The sequence below is a fragment of the Typopeltis vanoorti genome, chromosome 2, assembly GCF_054136105.1.
Source record: "Typopeltis vanoorti isolate ZY-2024b chromosome 2, IOZ_Tvanoo_1.0, whole genome shotgun sequence".
Classification (NCBI taxonomy): domain Eukaryota; kingdom Metazoa; phylum Arthropoda; class Arachnida; order Uropygi; family Thelyphonidae; genus Typopeltis; species Typopeltis vanoorti.
The window spans coordinates 181084359-181097757 of record NC_143550.1 but is presented as its reverse complement, the minus strand read 5'-3'; the positions used below and the strand labels follow the sequence as shown (position 1 = coordinate 181097757).

Below are 13399 nucleotides of genomic sequence, written 5' to 3'. Positions count from 1 at the left end.
AATGCAGCTGGAGAATGCAAAATTTCAATTTGTACAAAATTTTCTTTTGATTAATATTGAATACAATAAACATAAATTTCATTAACATAACTAATATTCGCCCTCACCGAGTCTCTGACTCCATGAAGGTCAAATGTTAATAATAATAACTGAATGCTGCATTTCTCACAAATCTGGATTTATGGATACGCAAATTTTTCAACAGATAAGACTGATGATCACCTTGAATCTTTAACAAGGGCAGCATGGCTTTGTTAATGACACAGGAAGTTTCTCAAATTTTATAATAGAGAGACTGCAGAGTTTTAGTTTTACTGAGGCATTTGATACATGGATATCAGAGTGGCTAACTGGGAGGTATCAGAGTAATGTATGAAAGTGTCAAGTGTAAGAGGATGACCAAATAAAGTATACTATAAGTTTCTGTGGTAAACTTTATTTGTTGAGGAGTGCCTGATTTTCAAACATGTTTGAACTTGTCACAGCATTTAAAACCATTCCAGGCTCATATTAATTTTGATAATTTTTTATGGAACACAGTTTGAGAAACCATGGTGTAGATGATGATGGAAGTGGCAGTTTCCTGTAGTTGGTAGATTAAGTGGTGGAGACGGAGAATAGTAGAACAGGAAACCCCCCCCCCCCTCGATGAGTCTTTGGACTCCTCGGAGGTGTCATGAAATAATAATAATAATATAACTAATAAATTTTGAAAAACTGCTAAATGAAACAAGCAGTGATGACAGCACAGTGATAAAAAACACTGACCAGGCATGCAGTCAGGAATACATATCCATACTTGAAGTAGAAAAAGCCATCAAAGGCTTGAAATGTGGAAAGGCAGCAGGAGTAGATGATATTCGACCAGAAATGCTGAAGTATGGTGGTATAAGAGTCTTACAGTGGCTGCACTGCATAGTTCAGAAAGCCTGGACAGAGGGACGAATTCCCGATGATTGGAGTAGAGCTCTCATAGTACCCATATATAAAAAGGGAAATAAAACTGAATGTGAGAATTACAGAGGTATTTCCCTACTGAGTGTTCCTGGCAAGATCTATGCAAGTATACTTGAGAAACGGTTGAGAAGAATTGTGGAAGAAAAGCTTGGTGAAGAACAAGCTGGATTCAGGCCAAATAGAGGCTGTCAGGATCAGATCTTCACTTTACGACAAATAGTCGAGAAAGCATGGGAATATAACAAAGATCTGTATTTAAGTTTTGTCGATTTGGAAAAGGCATATGACAAGGTGCCAAGAGAGAAGCTATTCAATATGCTGCAGTTATATGGTGTCAATGGGGCATTATATCAAGCAATACTTAGTCTTTATTTGAGTTGTGAGTCAGCAGTTAGAATTGAAGGAAATACAGGAAGATGGTTTAATGTTAAATCTGGTGTGAGACAAGGATGTACATTATCCCCTTTGTTATTCATTATCTATATGGATCACATTATGAAGGAATGTGGTATTAAACCTGATATCGAAATTGGAGATGTTAATGTCAGCTCTTTGCTTTATGCGGATGATGTTATACTTCTAAATAAATCCGCTACAAGTCTGCAAGATTCTCTGACTAAATTGAATAGCTGTTGTAATAGATATGGTATGAAGGTCAGCAATAAAAAGACAAAGACAATGAAAATAGGCAGAATCATTGAAAATGTCAACTGTGTTGTGAATGGAGAACCTGTGGAACAAGTAAAACATTTCAGCTACTTAGGCACAATTTTTACTGAAGATGGTAAACTAAATATAGAAATAGACAACAGAATCAGCAAAGCTGGTATGGTGGGAAGTCAATTGAATAAATTCATATGGAATAAGAAAGAAATTAGTCGGAACACTAAATTAGCTGTATACAAGACTGTGTTCAAACCAATTTTAACTTATGGATCTGAGAGCTGGGTCAGAAGTAAAACACTTGACCAAAGACTAGAGACCGCAGATATGAGAGTCCTGAGAAAGATTAGAGGCGTGAACAGATGGCATCAATGGCAATATCATATTAAAAATGAGGATATTAGGAAAGAACTTGACATTGTCAGCATCCAGGAATGCGTTAGCAGAGCTAATCTCAGATGGTATGGTCACTTAAATAGAATGGGAGAGGAAAGATTAGCAAAACAAGTGTTCTCTGCCAGGTTGGCAGGAAAACGACCCAGAGGAAGACCAAGATATAGGTGGATTGATACGGTACAAAGTGCCTTAGACGATAGAAATATAAGATCTGATAATGTTGGAGTCTTGACAAGTAACAGACTGATTTGGAGGAAAATTGTAGATAGGAAGTTAGTAATGATGTAATTTTTTCGTGTAGTACTGTCATATCCTGTACACCCCTTGAGGGTACATGGCAGGAATTTGATGATGATGATGATGATAAATTTTGAAAATTTTCTTTCTATATGAAAGACTTTATAAAGTTCCAACTCTCCTCATCTCATTTATTTCATAGCAGTGTATATAATGTTCTTCTCACTCTAAGCATGCTCCAGCATAATACTTTCAGTTTTCGTTTCGGTCATGAAAACAAGAAAAATGAGCTGCCATTATGTGTTATCATTACAATGCTTTACTTGAAAACAATAAATCTCACACAATTCAAGCAAAACAAATAAGTTTTTCATATTATAAATGGATTTAGATTAAATTACAGACATAATTTCCAATAAAGAAATTTTATAATTAAATCAATGCATTCATTTAGTTCAATATTAACCCTACATGTGTATACAATGTGTATTATTTAAAAAAAAAAATGACACTACTTTTCTTACAATATAATCTCATTAACAAAAGAAACCAGTAATTATAAATACAAAAATTAATATTGGCACAATTTAATTAAGTACTGTACATCGTATGCTTCCAACACCTTTAACACTTAGGTAGATGGGCAAATATAAAAGTCCTAAGCTTATTTTCACAGCTAATAACATGAATTACCTCAGACGTAATTAAATACCTGAACCTTTTGCATAATGAAAAACAACTTTTAAATAATGTTATTTAAAAATAAATACAATTATTTCGCAAAGACTCACTTTTCACAATGCACTCATTGTGAAAAGTGAGTCTGTCTCCATAGCAAGTGCTATCATGTTTTTGTGAATTTTTTGTCTTTTTTATTAAATTATTGTTTATGGATAATTTATATAAATTCACATTTCATTATGAACATTAAAAGAAAGAAAACACAAACTGAATTGTGATGAGTTGTATTGTGGAGTATGTTTTAAATTCACATTTAAAGGAAGGATATTTCAGTAGAATTATGTAATGTGTAGTGAGAATTAAAGAGTGCATTACTGTCTGTCATCATAAAATTTGTTTTTTTTTTTTAAATATTAACTATAACAATATTTATGTAGGGTAGACCAATACGTTGGGAAAGTAAAACTTTTTTGTGGATAGTACATTTAAGTAGTATTTCTGGAGCCCTGCCTATCATATTGTGCACCAACATCTAGAACATAGCTGTCATTTCCAATGACTTTTACATTTTTTTTTATTCTACACCAATAACATATATAAGATATAATGAAATATTTGTGCTTTTAATTTAGTCATTCAAAAGTAGCATGCTGTAGTAATATTTTTTCTTTTCAACAGATATCATTGTTATTTGTTTGTATGTTTTTAATTATAATAATATAGAAAATTGATTATGATATAACTAATTCTGTTAAATAGTATAAAAAGAAAGAGAATCAAATTAATTTCAATGAGAACTCAAGAAACTGACTAATAAGAATAAACTAGCAATATTTAAAAAAATAAAAAAATTGTGTGTTTCTTACTTGTAAAGGTTCTTCTAAAACCCCAGAACAAATAGGACAGATAAGCTCCTCATCCACCTCTCCCTGGAAGCGTCCAATATCATATCCCATAGTGAGATCTAAAGTTATAAAGCAGAATACACATTATAAAATTTAAAATAACATATATAATTCAATGTGCCTGTATTATTTAATGTAGTAATTTTTAATTGTTAGCAATTAAAGACTTATTTTAATGCAGTTAGTTTACTGCTTTTAACCCATTCATTCATTCATTGCTTCCACAGTTACAATCATCCATTATTATCATCTTGACTTATTCCATCTGACTGAGCATTTAAGAATCACCTCTCTACATTTACTGGCCTATAAGCAACACCCACTAAATATCTGATATTTCTTTTCACTTTTTCTTTTCAACCAAAGCTTCTGAACCCAATTTTTAATATGATTCTGCCATTGATGCCATATATGGATCTTTGCATGGAGGGTGGTTGAACCATGGAATGCATTGCCTGATGGAGTGGTGAGAGCGAGAACGGTCAATGAGTTTAAGGAGTGGTATGATAGACTTTGTGTTTCATAAGAAGGACCTCCCACAATGAGTCTTTTGACTCCATGGAGGCCTGAATAATAATAATAATATTCATTCCCTAATCTTCCATGGAACTTTCATATCTGCGGTCTCCAGATATGAAAGACAAATATTCTATTTGTCTTTCATATCTGGAAGACAAATATTTTATTTCTAATCCATTCCCAGATCCATACCTTAACATTGGTTTGAATACCGTTTGCTATGCAGCTAGTTTATGTTTTGACTAATTTCTCTCTTCCTCTGTATAACTTTATTCAGTAGACTTCCTACCATAAGAGCTTTGCTAATACTGTTGTCCTATTTAGTTTGCCACATTCAGTAAAAATTGTGTCTAAATAAATGAAATATTTTCTGAACCTGTTCTATAGGTTTTTCATTCAAGATAATGAAGTTGGTGTTTTCAACATTCTTCTTGCCTAGTGTCAACATTTGTCTTTTTATTGCTTATTTTCTTATCAAATTTATAACAGTTAGGGAATCCTGCAGACGTGTATGCATGTATTTAGAAGCATAATTTCTTCTGCATAAAGTAAAGAACTGAAATTAACATCTCCAATTCTGATATCAAGTTTAATGCTACTTTCCTTCAAAATGTGATCCATACAGATATGATGAAAAACAGTGGAGATAATGTGCATCCTTGTCTCATATTGAACCATCTTCCTGTACCTCTTTCAATTCTAATTGCTAACTTACAACTCAAATATAAACTACATACTGCTTGATATAATTTGACCTGAATCCAGCTTATTCTTCTCCAATCTTCGTCTCCACAAATTTTCTTCGCCTTTTCTCAAGTATATTTGCATAAATCTTACCTATAATACTCAAAAGGGAAACCCCTCTGTGTAATTCCCCCCCCCCCTTTTTTTTACAGGTGGGCACCATGAAGGCTCTACTTTTATTATTATTCAAAATTAAGTGGATATTGAATACCACGTTATTTCTTAATTGAATAAGAAACTCAAAGATAGGAGATCCAATCTAAGAGTTTCATGCCGAATATAGAAAACTATATATATAAAAATCGGCGAGTCCAAGCGTAAGCCAACACCTGGTAGTGCAATGCTGGGCAACTTGTATTAAAGGTGGAGTAAGCTCTGATCACTGTTCTTAGTATTTTCCCATAATGTAAAACACAGCTCCTAGGAGATGTCTTATTGTTCTAAGTTATGAGAGAAGGTCACTATCCAGACCAGTTTCGACCTTTTTTTTTTTGAGGTCTCATCAGTGAGTAGGTAGACCTAGATGTAATACTAAGGTTTCAATGGTCAGAACTAATATCTTTACTGTACGAGTTGCCAAAAAAGGTGCACGAATACAATTACCAAAATAAGAGCCAACAGGCTTCACTTCGGCGAAGTAAAATTATTCAAAATTAAGTGGATATTGAATACCACATTATTTCTTAGCTGAATAAGAAACTCAAAGATAGGAGATCCAATCTAAGAGTTTCATGCCAAATATAGAAAACTATATATAAAGATCGGCGAGTCCAAGCCTGGTAGTGCAATGCTGGGCAAAGTGAAGCCTGTTGGCTCTTATTTTAGTAATTGTATTCATGCACCTTTTTTGGAACTCATGTAGGTAGACCTAGATGTAATACATTATGGGAAAATACTAAGAACAGTGATCAGAACTTACTCCACCTTTACTACGAGTTGCCCAGCATTGCACTACCAGGCGTTGGCTTACGCTTGGACTCGCCGATCTTTATATATAGTTTTCTATATTCGGCATGAAACTCTTAGATTGGATCTCCTATCTTTGAGTTTCTTATTCAGCTAAGAAATAATGTGGTATTCAATATCCACTTAATTTTGAATAATTTTACTTTCGCCGAAGTGAAGCCCGTTAGCTCTTATTTTAGTAATTATTATTATTATTATTTATATGGGTACTCCATGAAATCAAATGATTCATCGCAAGAGACTCACTCTATCCATTATATCATACATTGCCTTAAACCTATTCACTGTTGGGGTGCTCACAACCACCTCTGGCAATCCATTCCACTCATTTACCACTCTCAAAGTAAAAAACCTAGTCTATACACCCTTACTAACCACACTCTTAAAAAACTTTCAAGTGTGACCCTTGTTTTCCCCCTACAACACAGTATTAAAAAACTTCTTCTGTGTCAATCTTATATAGGGTTGCCAGATTTTGGAAAAACCAAATACGGGACATGGGTGACCAAAAGAATGATGATGCTTTATGCCATGAAATGCCATACTTATTTCGGCAGCAGTAACTTTTCTTTCATTGCTGGTATTTGGTTTTACAAAATAAGTGTCAATACTTTTGGAACTGGAACTCGAAATGCTCAATTTGTGTTTCTGAGTGTTAATGCGTTGTGTAATATCTGATCGTTCCTCAATGTGCAATACTAAATGTTCATCTACATATTTTGCATTGAACTTTGTTTTCGTTAAGTTTTTCTTTTGCAATAAAATTCTCTACTCTCTTTCGAATAATAATCGTTAAAAACTCACTTTCATGTTGGCATTGTTAAGCGCTTAAGGAAAGAAACAAAATTTAATTTACCTTTAATTATATATTTTATATATTAACCAAATATCGCACATCCGAAAAAGGAGATATTATTTTTTAATAATTATTGAAATAACATCCACACATCGTACTGATACCACACCACACAATGTTGTCCAAATAAGAACTGTTTGAAAATAAACAAATGCAATATATCTGTACAGAATTATAAATAAAATGATTATACTACATAAAAATTGACCAATGAAAGGGACTGTTGCCACCATAAACTGTAAACACAATTAATTTCCTCGAATTGTCAGTTTTTATGGCTTAAAAATCAATTTAAGCTGAATTATTTGAAAAGGATATTGAAAATTATAATTGCTTAACATAATATTTATAATTTTATCTTTTCATTAAAAGTATGGGACAGCCTAATGTCCCATACGGGACATCTGGCAAGCCTAATCTTATAGAATCCTTTTAGTAATTTTATAAATTTCTATCATATTCCCTCTCCTCTGCCGTTAGCTAAACTCTGCAACCTACACCCTCAATCTATCCTCATAGGAACATTCCACAGACCTGTCACAAGCTTGGTAACTCGTCTCTGAATCCTCTCCACCACCTCCTGATCCCCCAAAAAATGCAGGTGATCAAATCTGTGCAGAGTAGTCAACATATTGCTGATTCATAGCTTTATAAAGAGGGATAATAACCTCCATATCTCTACTTGTCAATGTGCTCTTCAGCATCTAAGCAATTCTCTGAGCTATTTTGCCAACTCTTGCAATATTTATTATTATTACATGACACCTCCAAGGAGTCCAAAGATTCATCGAAGGAGGGCGCCCACTCCACAACTCTCTGTCTCCACTAACTACAACTACCACCATCATCTACACCAACGTCAACTACTGCCCACTACCACTAGTATTTTCACAGGCAATCACAAACATCCATGCTTACAGTGGGATTCGAACCCACAGGCTTTTGGCTGAGAGCAGATACGCTAACCACTCGGCCAACCAGGCCAGCAATATGTCTCTGAATTTCAAATCTCTATCCACCATCACCCCCAGATCCTTAGCCTCATTAATTTCCTTTAAACCAGTACCATCAATATGATACGAAGTGTGTAATCATTTCATTCTGAAGTGCATTACCTTACAACATTGAATTGACAACCACTGTTCTTTGCCCACACAGCCAATGTATTTATATCATCCTGTAAGATCTACATCACCTTTATTAACTATTGCCATCCCTAGTTTTGCATCATTGGCAAACTGAATATCCTCTTCCTAATAATAATATATCATTAATGTACAAATTAAAGAGTAGTGGTTCTAGTAGAGAGCCCTAGGCACTCCACTAGTCACCCTCATTCACTCTGATTCCTCTTCACCATACACCACCCCCTGATGTCTGTCTATCAGCCATCTCCCCCTATCCATGCCACCAGCCTCATTTCATTCCCATTTGCTCCAACTTATGTAATAGCTTTCCATGTGATATTTTGTCAAACGCCTTTGCAAAGTCCAGTAGTACCATGGTGTAGTCATTTCCTTTATCCAATTCTGCTGTCACCTTATAAAATGTGAATAAATTACTGAGACAGGACCTACCTTTCACAAAGCCATGCTGCCCCTATAGAGTATATTCCTATACCTGAATTTTACTTTTAAGCAACTTTTCCACCACTCCAGAGATACTAACTGGTCTGTAATTTTTCTACTTCTGTCATGGAACTATCTTATCCTCTTTCCACTCCCTTGGAACCTTGCCAGAGCTGAGACTTAGATTAAACAACTTTGTCAGAGGCAGTGCCAGTTCACTTGCACATCCTCATAGTACATGAGCCAATATACTGTCCATGCCCACTGCTGTATTCACATTATATTTTTCAATATGTGGAGTATCTCCAGTTCATCTACCACAGTCTCTGTAACCTCAGTAACTGCAACGTCACCACCTGGATGTATACCCTTGCAAAGTAATCACTTAGTAACTGAACTTCTGCTTCTGTCACTTTCCTACCATCAGCAAAGAGTAAAGTTATTTTTCCATAATCATTCTTTCTCTTACTTGCTACATAGCAAAAAAAAAAAAAAAAAAGTTGGATTTACTTTGCCCTGCTAAGCTAATTTTCTACATCATGGAATAGGCCTAAGTTCGATTCTCGTCGTGACGGGAGGAATCTTTATGTGGACATTTTCAATTGAAGGTGAGTTAGCCGATCTCATACGAAGGTAGCAGGGATTTTTCTCCCGGAAACTCGGTTTTTCATTCCGCATACAGACAAATCGGCCCTTCAGAACACACACGCAATTTACAGACAAAAAATATTAGTTGTGGTGGTAAATGGCATTGATGGAGATGATTGGCGGTAGAGGTTCGGTGTAGTGGTGGAGACTATTTAGAGCCTTAGTGGAGACAGTATAGTAGGTGTCCTCCTGCAATGAGTCTTCGGACTCCTTTGAGGTGTCACAAATAATAATAATAATAATAATAATAAAAATGATCATACATACTAGTTAACCTTCTTGCTTGTGCTTTATACTGCTCATGGGCATGCTGATCACCTTGTTGTTTATATCTCTTCCACAATGCATTCTTTTTTCTATACTTATCTATACTTATCTTCAGTTTTCATGTCATCATCTTTATCATCTCTGGCTTCTTTTACAGTACTCTTTCCTACGTTTCTAAGCTTTTCAATAGCCTCCAGAATATTTTGTTACTTAATAATATTCATTTTCTTTGTTCTTACTGGTCCTTTTCATAACTTTTATTTAGCTAGTATCAGAGCACAAGCTGTATTACTTGTCAGAACTTTCAATACACTACTTTTAATGACTGTTTCTTTAATATGCTGAGTCTGCCATGGAATTCTAATTTTTTCCATCTTTGGAGACAACCTCACTTCATGCCTTTCCAGCTGAATCAGTCAATAACACAGTCTGCTACTGAATCTCCTAGGTTTGGTTCTTGTTTTCTTGTATTTGTGTGTATCCTCTGTATCCTCTTGTGTCCTGAACCAGTGTAAAAATATTACAAATTCTCATGGGAAAAAAAAAAAAAAAATTAGCATAAATAGCCAACGAGATGTCTTGCATCTTTTTCTCCATGTGAATTTGTGCCCATCTTTAAGTTGTAATATGGTGTCAGTAATAACCAGTCCATATCCTGAACAGAAATCCAGGAAGTGGTGGAGAAGATCCAGAGGTGAGTGACCAAGATGGTGGGTGGTCTACGGAGTGCTTCCTATGAGGATAAATAGCCCACTATATTTGGAAGACAATAATACATTTGGATTCTCATGGGAAAATAATAAAGTAGGTTCCCTTTGCCTTCTCTAAAGCAGTCACATGGACAGCAAAGTTGATAATTTCAAAATATACCCATGTATGTCTATTCTGGAAGCCATTCTTCTCACTTATCACTCTGCCTTCCATAGGTACTGTTAGATTTGCTGCTATCTATCAGAGTATTTTTAGTACTCCTTTATTATATATGTTTAATGCTTCTACAGCTGAAACTGATGAGGATACCACTGACATCTTCTACAATGAATTAATTACAGTCCTCAGAGGAAAAGAAAACAAGGATATTATAATACCCCCCCCCCCCCCAAGGAGACCTAAATACCAAAGTTGGCTGTAGAAATTATGACAGAAGAGTGCATGGGAGGTATGGACTTGGTGTTGGAAAACAAAAAGACTCTATAATGATTAGAAACAGATGGAAAACTATATATACCCCAAAGGAGACCTAAATACCAAAGCTGGCTGTAGAAATGATGGCAGAAGAGTGCATGGGAGGTATGGACTTGGTGTTGGAAATCAAAAAGACTCTATAATGATTAGAAACAGATGGAAAACTATGGTACAAAACTTAAAGACGTGTCCTGAAGCAGACTGTGGATCTCATCCACAGTCTGCTTCAGGACATCAGCAATCTGTTGATTGCTGATGTTAGGATCCATTTAAAAGCCATAAAAAAAAAAAAGCCTGTAAATACATATGATTTTTGCCAGAATCCACAAGACATTGTCAGGTAAGTTTTCAAGTGTTCCTAGCAAAGAGTAAGTATATGTTTCCAGTTAAATTTACATGTGAAAATGATACACAGATATTAACATTTCATTTCTGAAATGAATAGAACTACACTATATCTATAGCAAAACACAACTTTGTGGCCGCCAACTCAATCCTCATGACACTTCCACTCTTTCGGCTAATCGTTTTCCCGTTCATCATTGCTCTGATCAGTAGAGGAAGCAGGCTCGACCCGGGTCCTAATGCTCCCCTGCGTGGAAGCCTGCGGCTTCTTTCATTGCTCTGATCTGTAGAAGTGGTGGTGCAATAGAAGCCCTTCTTATTAGAAGGACTCTCCAGCCAAAAGGCTGCTGGTTTGAATCCTGCAGTGGGCATGAATTTTTGTGATAGTCTGTGGAAATACTAGTGGTGGTGGTGGGCAGTAGACAGCGTTGGTGTAGCTGGTGGAATGAGTGAGTGTTGGAGATAAAGTTATAGAGTAGGTACCCTCCCTTGATGAGTCATTGGACTCCCTGGAGGTGTCACATAATAATAAAAATAATAATAATATAAGAATGGATGTCAGTTCACTGTGGAAAAATGTAAAGTTGCATTTTGGGATGAAAAGATTACCAGCTGTGAACAATACTGATGAAACTGCACTCTGGGAAGTTGATGAATTCAGGGATCTCGAGGCATTAGTGGAAAAAGAGTTCAAGTTTAAAGCACATATTGCAAAAGTGGGTAAAACAGCTCATTGGATTATTTGGTTACCGAAGAACACCCTGACAAGCAGAGATCTCATCTCATCTTCTTTATACCCTTTTTTACCTTGCGGTGATGAGGGTTTATTAATCATCGGTCCTCAAACCTTTCACAGGATAAGATGGTCAGCCCTATGCCCTGGTGTATCCTATGTCAGGGCTTCCCAAACTTATGGATGTAAATGCCCCCTTGGAAAAATTGAAATATTTCACGGCGCCCCATCGAAAAAAAATTGTAATACAGACATATATTATTATAATATTTATTGTATTTATATTCAATACAAAAGATACACAGCGAATATTGCAAAAATTGAATGCAAATATTATAATTTTAGCATTTTACATACATATTTGACATGGCACACTTAGTCTTAAAACATTTTAATTTGTTTTCATTATGTCATGGCAACTTTCAACAAAACCAAAGGCCCCCAAGGGGGCTGCAGCCCACAGTTTGGGAAGTGCTGTCCTATGTCCTGTAGTGCTGAGTTCTCAAGGCTGGTTTGCCTGCTTTGCAGGATGAAAAACCCCAGGATAAACTGGGGAAAAAACTCTACCATCCACACCCAAGACCAGCTAACTTGGCTATGGCTGAGGAAGATCCTTCAGCTCCTCACATCACTGATGGGAATCGAACCTAGGACACTACTTTCCCAGGCATATGGTTGCGAAGTGCACAGCCACTAGGCTAGCCGTGTGGACATACAAGGAGAGATAAGCAGGTTATTATATCTATTTATAGTTTATATAATCTTGGTAAGATCCCATGTTGACTACTGTGAATAGATCTGGTCACCTGAGTTTCTTGGGAATGAGGAGGTGGAGAGGATCCAGGTGATCAAGATGGTGGTAGGCCTATGGAATGCACCTAATGAGGATAGGCTGAAGATTTGTGGGTTACAGAAATTAGTTGACAGGCAGAAAAGAGGTGATATGATTGAGACAAATTACAAATACAAAACTTGTATATAGAGGCTAATGACTTCACATCCATTGCTTAATATCTCATAATACAAAGCACATGTCCTTACATTACACATCACAATGTATAATGCTATGCACTATGGGAAGGACCACTCTGGATTAGAGATAGATGTTGAAAGTTTTCCACTTGGTTAAATTATACGTTAAAGATGCCAAGAAATTATATTCTTGGTTTCATCATTTATCCAAGTGTAAACAAACAATTACTGCATTACTTCAAACTTTGGTATCATTTCTGGGTCTGGCTCCCACAGATGAGACCTCAATAATGGTCGAAAGTGATCTGGGTAGTGGCCCTTCCTATAATGCATAGCATTATACATGTTGGTAAGTATATGTGCTTTGTCATATGGGATACTAAGGCAACTGATGTGAAGTCATTAGCCTCTATATATGAGTTCCCCTGTCATACAGTTATTTCATGTGTAAACAAAGTTTGCTCATGAAATAACTGCATGGGCTCTTCTCAGGGGCTCACATTGGTGAGTACAAGCATGGCAAACCCGAGATATCCGAGCTAGATCTGATCTTACTTCCTGCAATATACACTTGGTATATATCTGTAAACTGGTCTTCTACTATTCTTTCCTCTACTCTCTTACTTCTTACTCCCCCCCCACCCCCAGTGTTATTAGAGCAATTCAAGGGGATGACTCTTTCCTCTAACTGTAGTTTCCACTATCAACTAAGAAAAGCCAAGCCCAGTCACCTTAAAGTGGCAGCCCTACCATTAGG

General features: G+C 35.9%; 1 protein-coding gene across 1 annotated transcript in view; it reads right to left on the bottom strand.

Annotated features, from left to right (window-relative positions):
- Nucleotides 1-13399, bottom strand: part of elgi (E3 ubiquitin-protein ligase NRDP1 elgi) — a 177894-nt gene that overhangs the window by 110467 nt on the left and 54028 nt on the right. The window contains exon 2 of the mRNA XM_090414102.1: nucleotides 3801-3898. Within this exon, the coding sequence (XP_090270228.1) occupies nucleotides 3801-3890 (90 nt within the window). The 5' untranslated portion in view covers nucleotides 3891-3898. The remainder of the gene's footprint in view (nucleotides 1-3800; nucleotides 3899-13399) is intronic.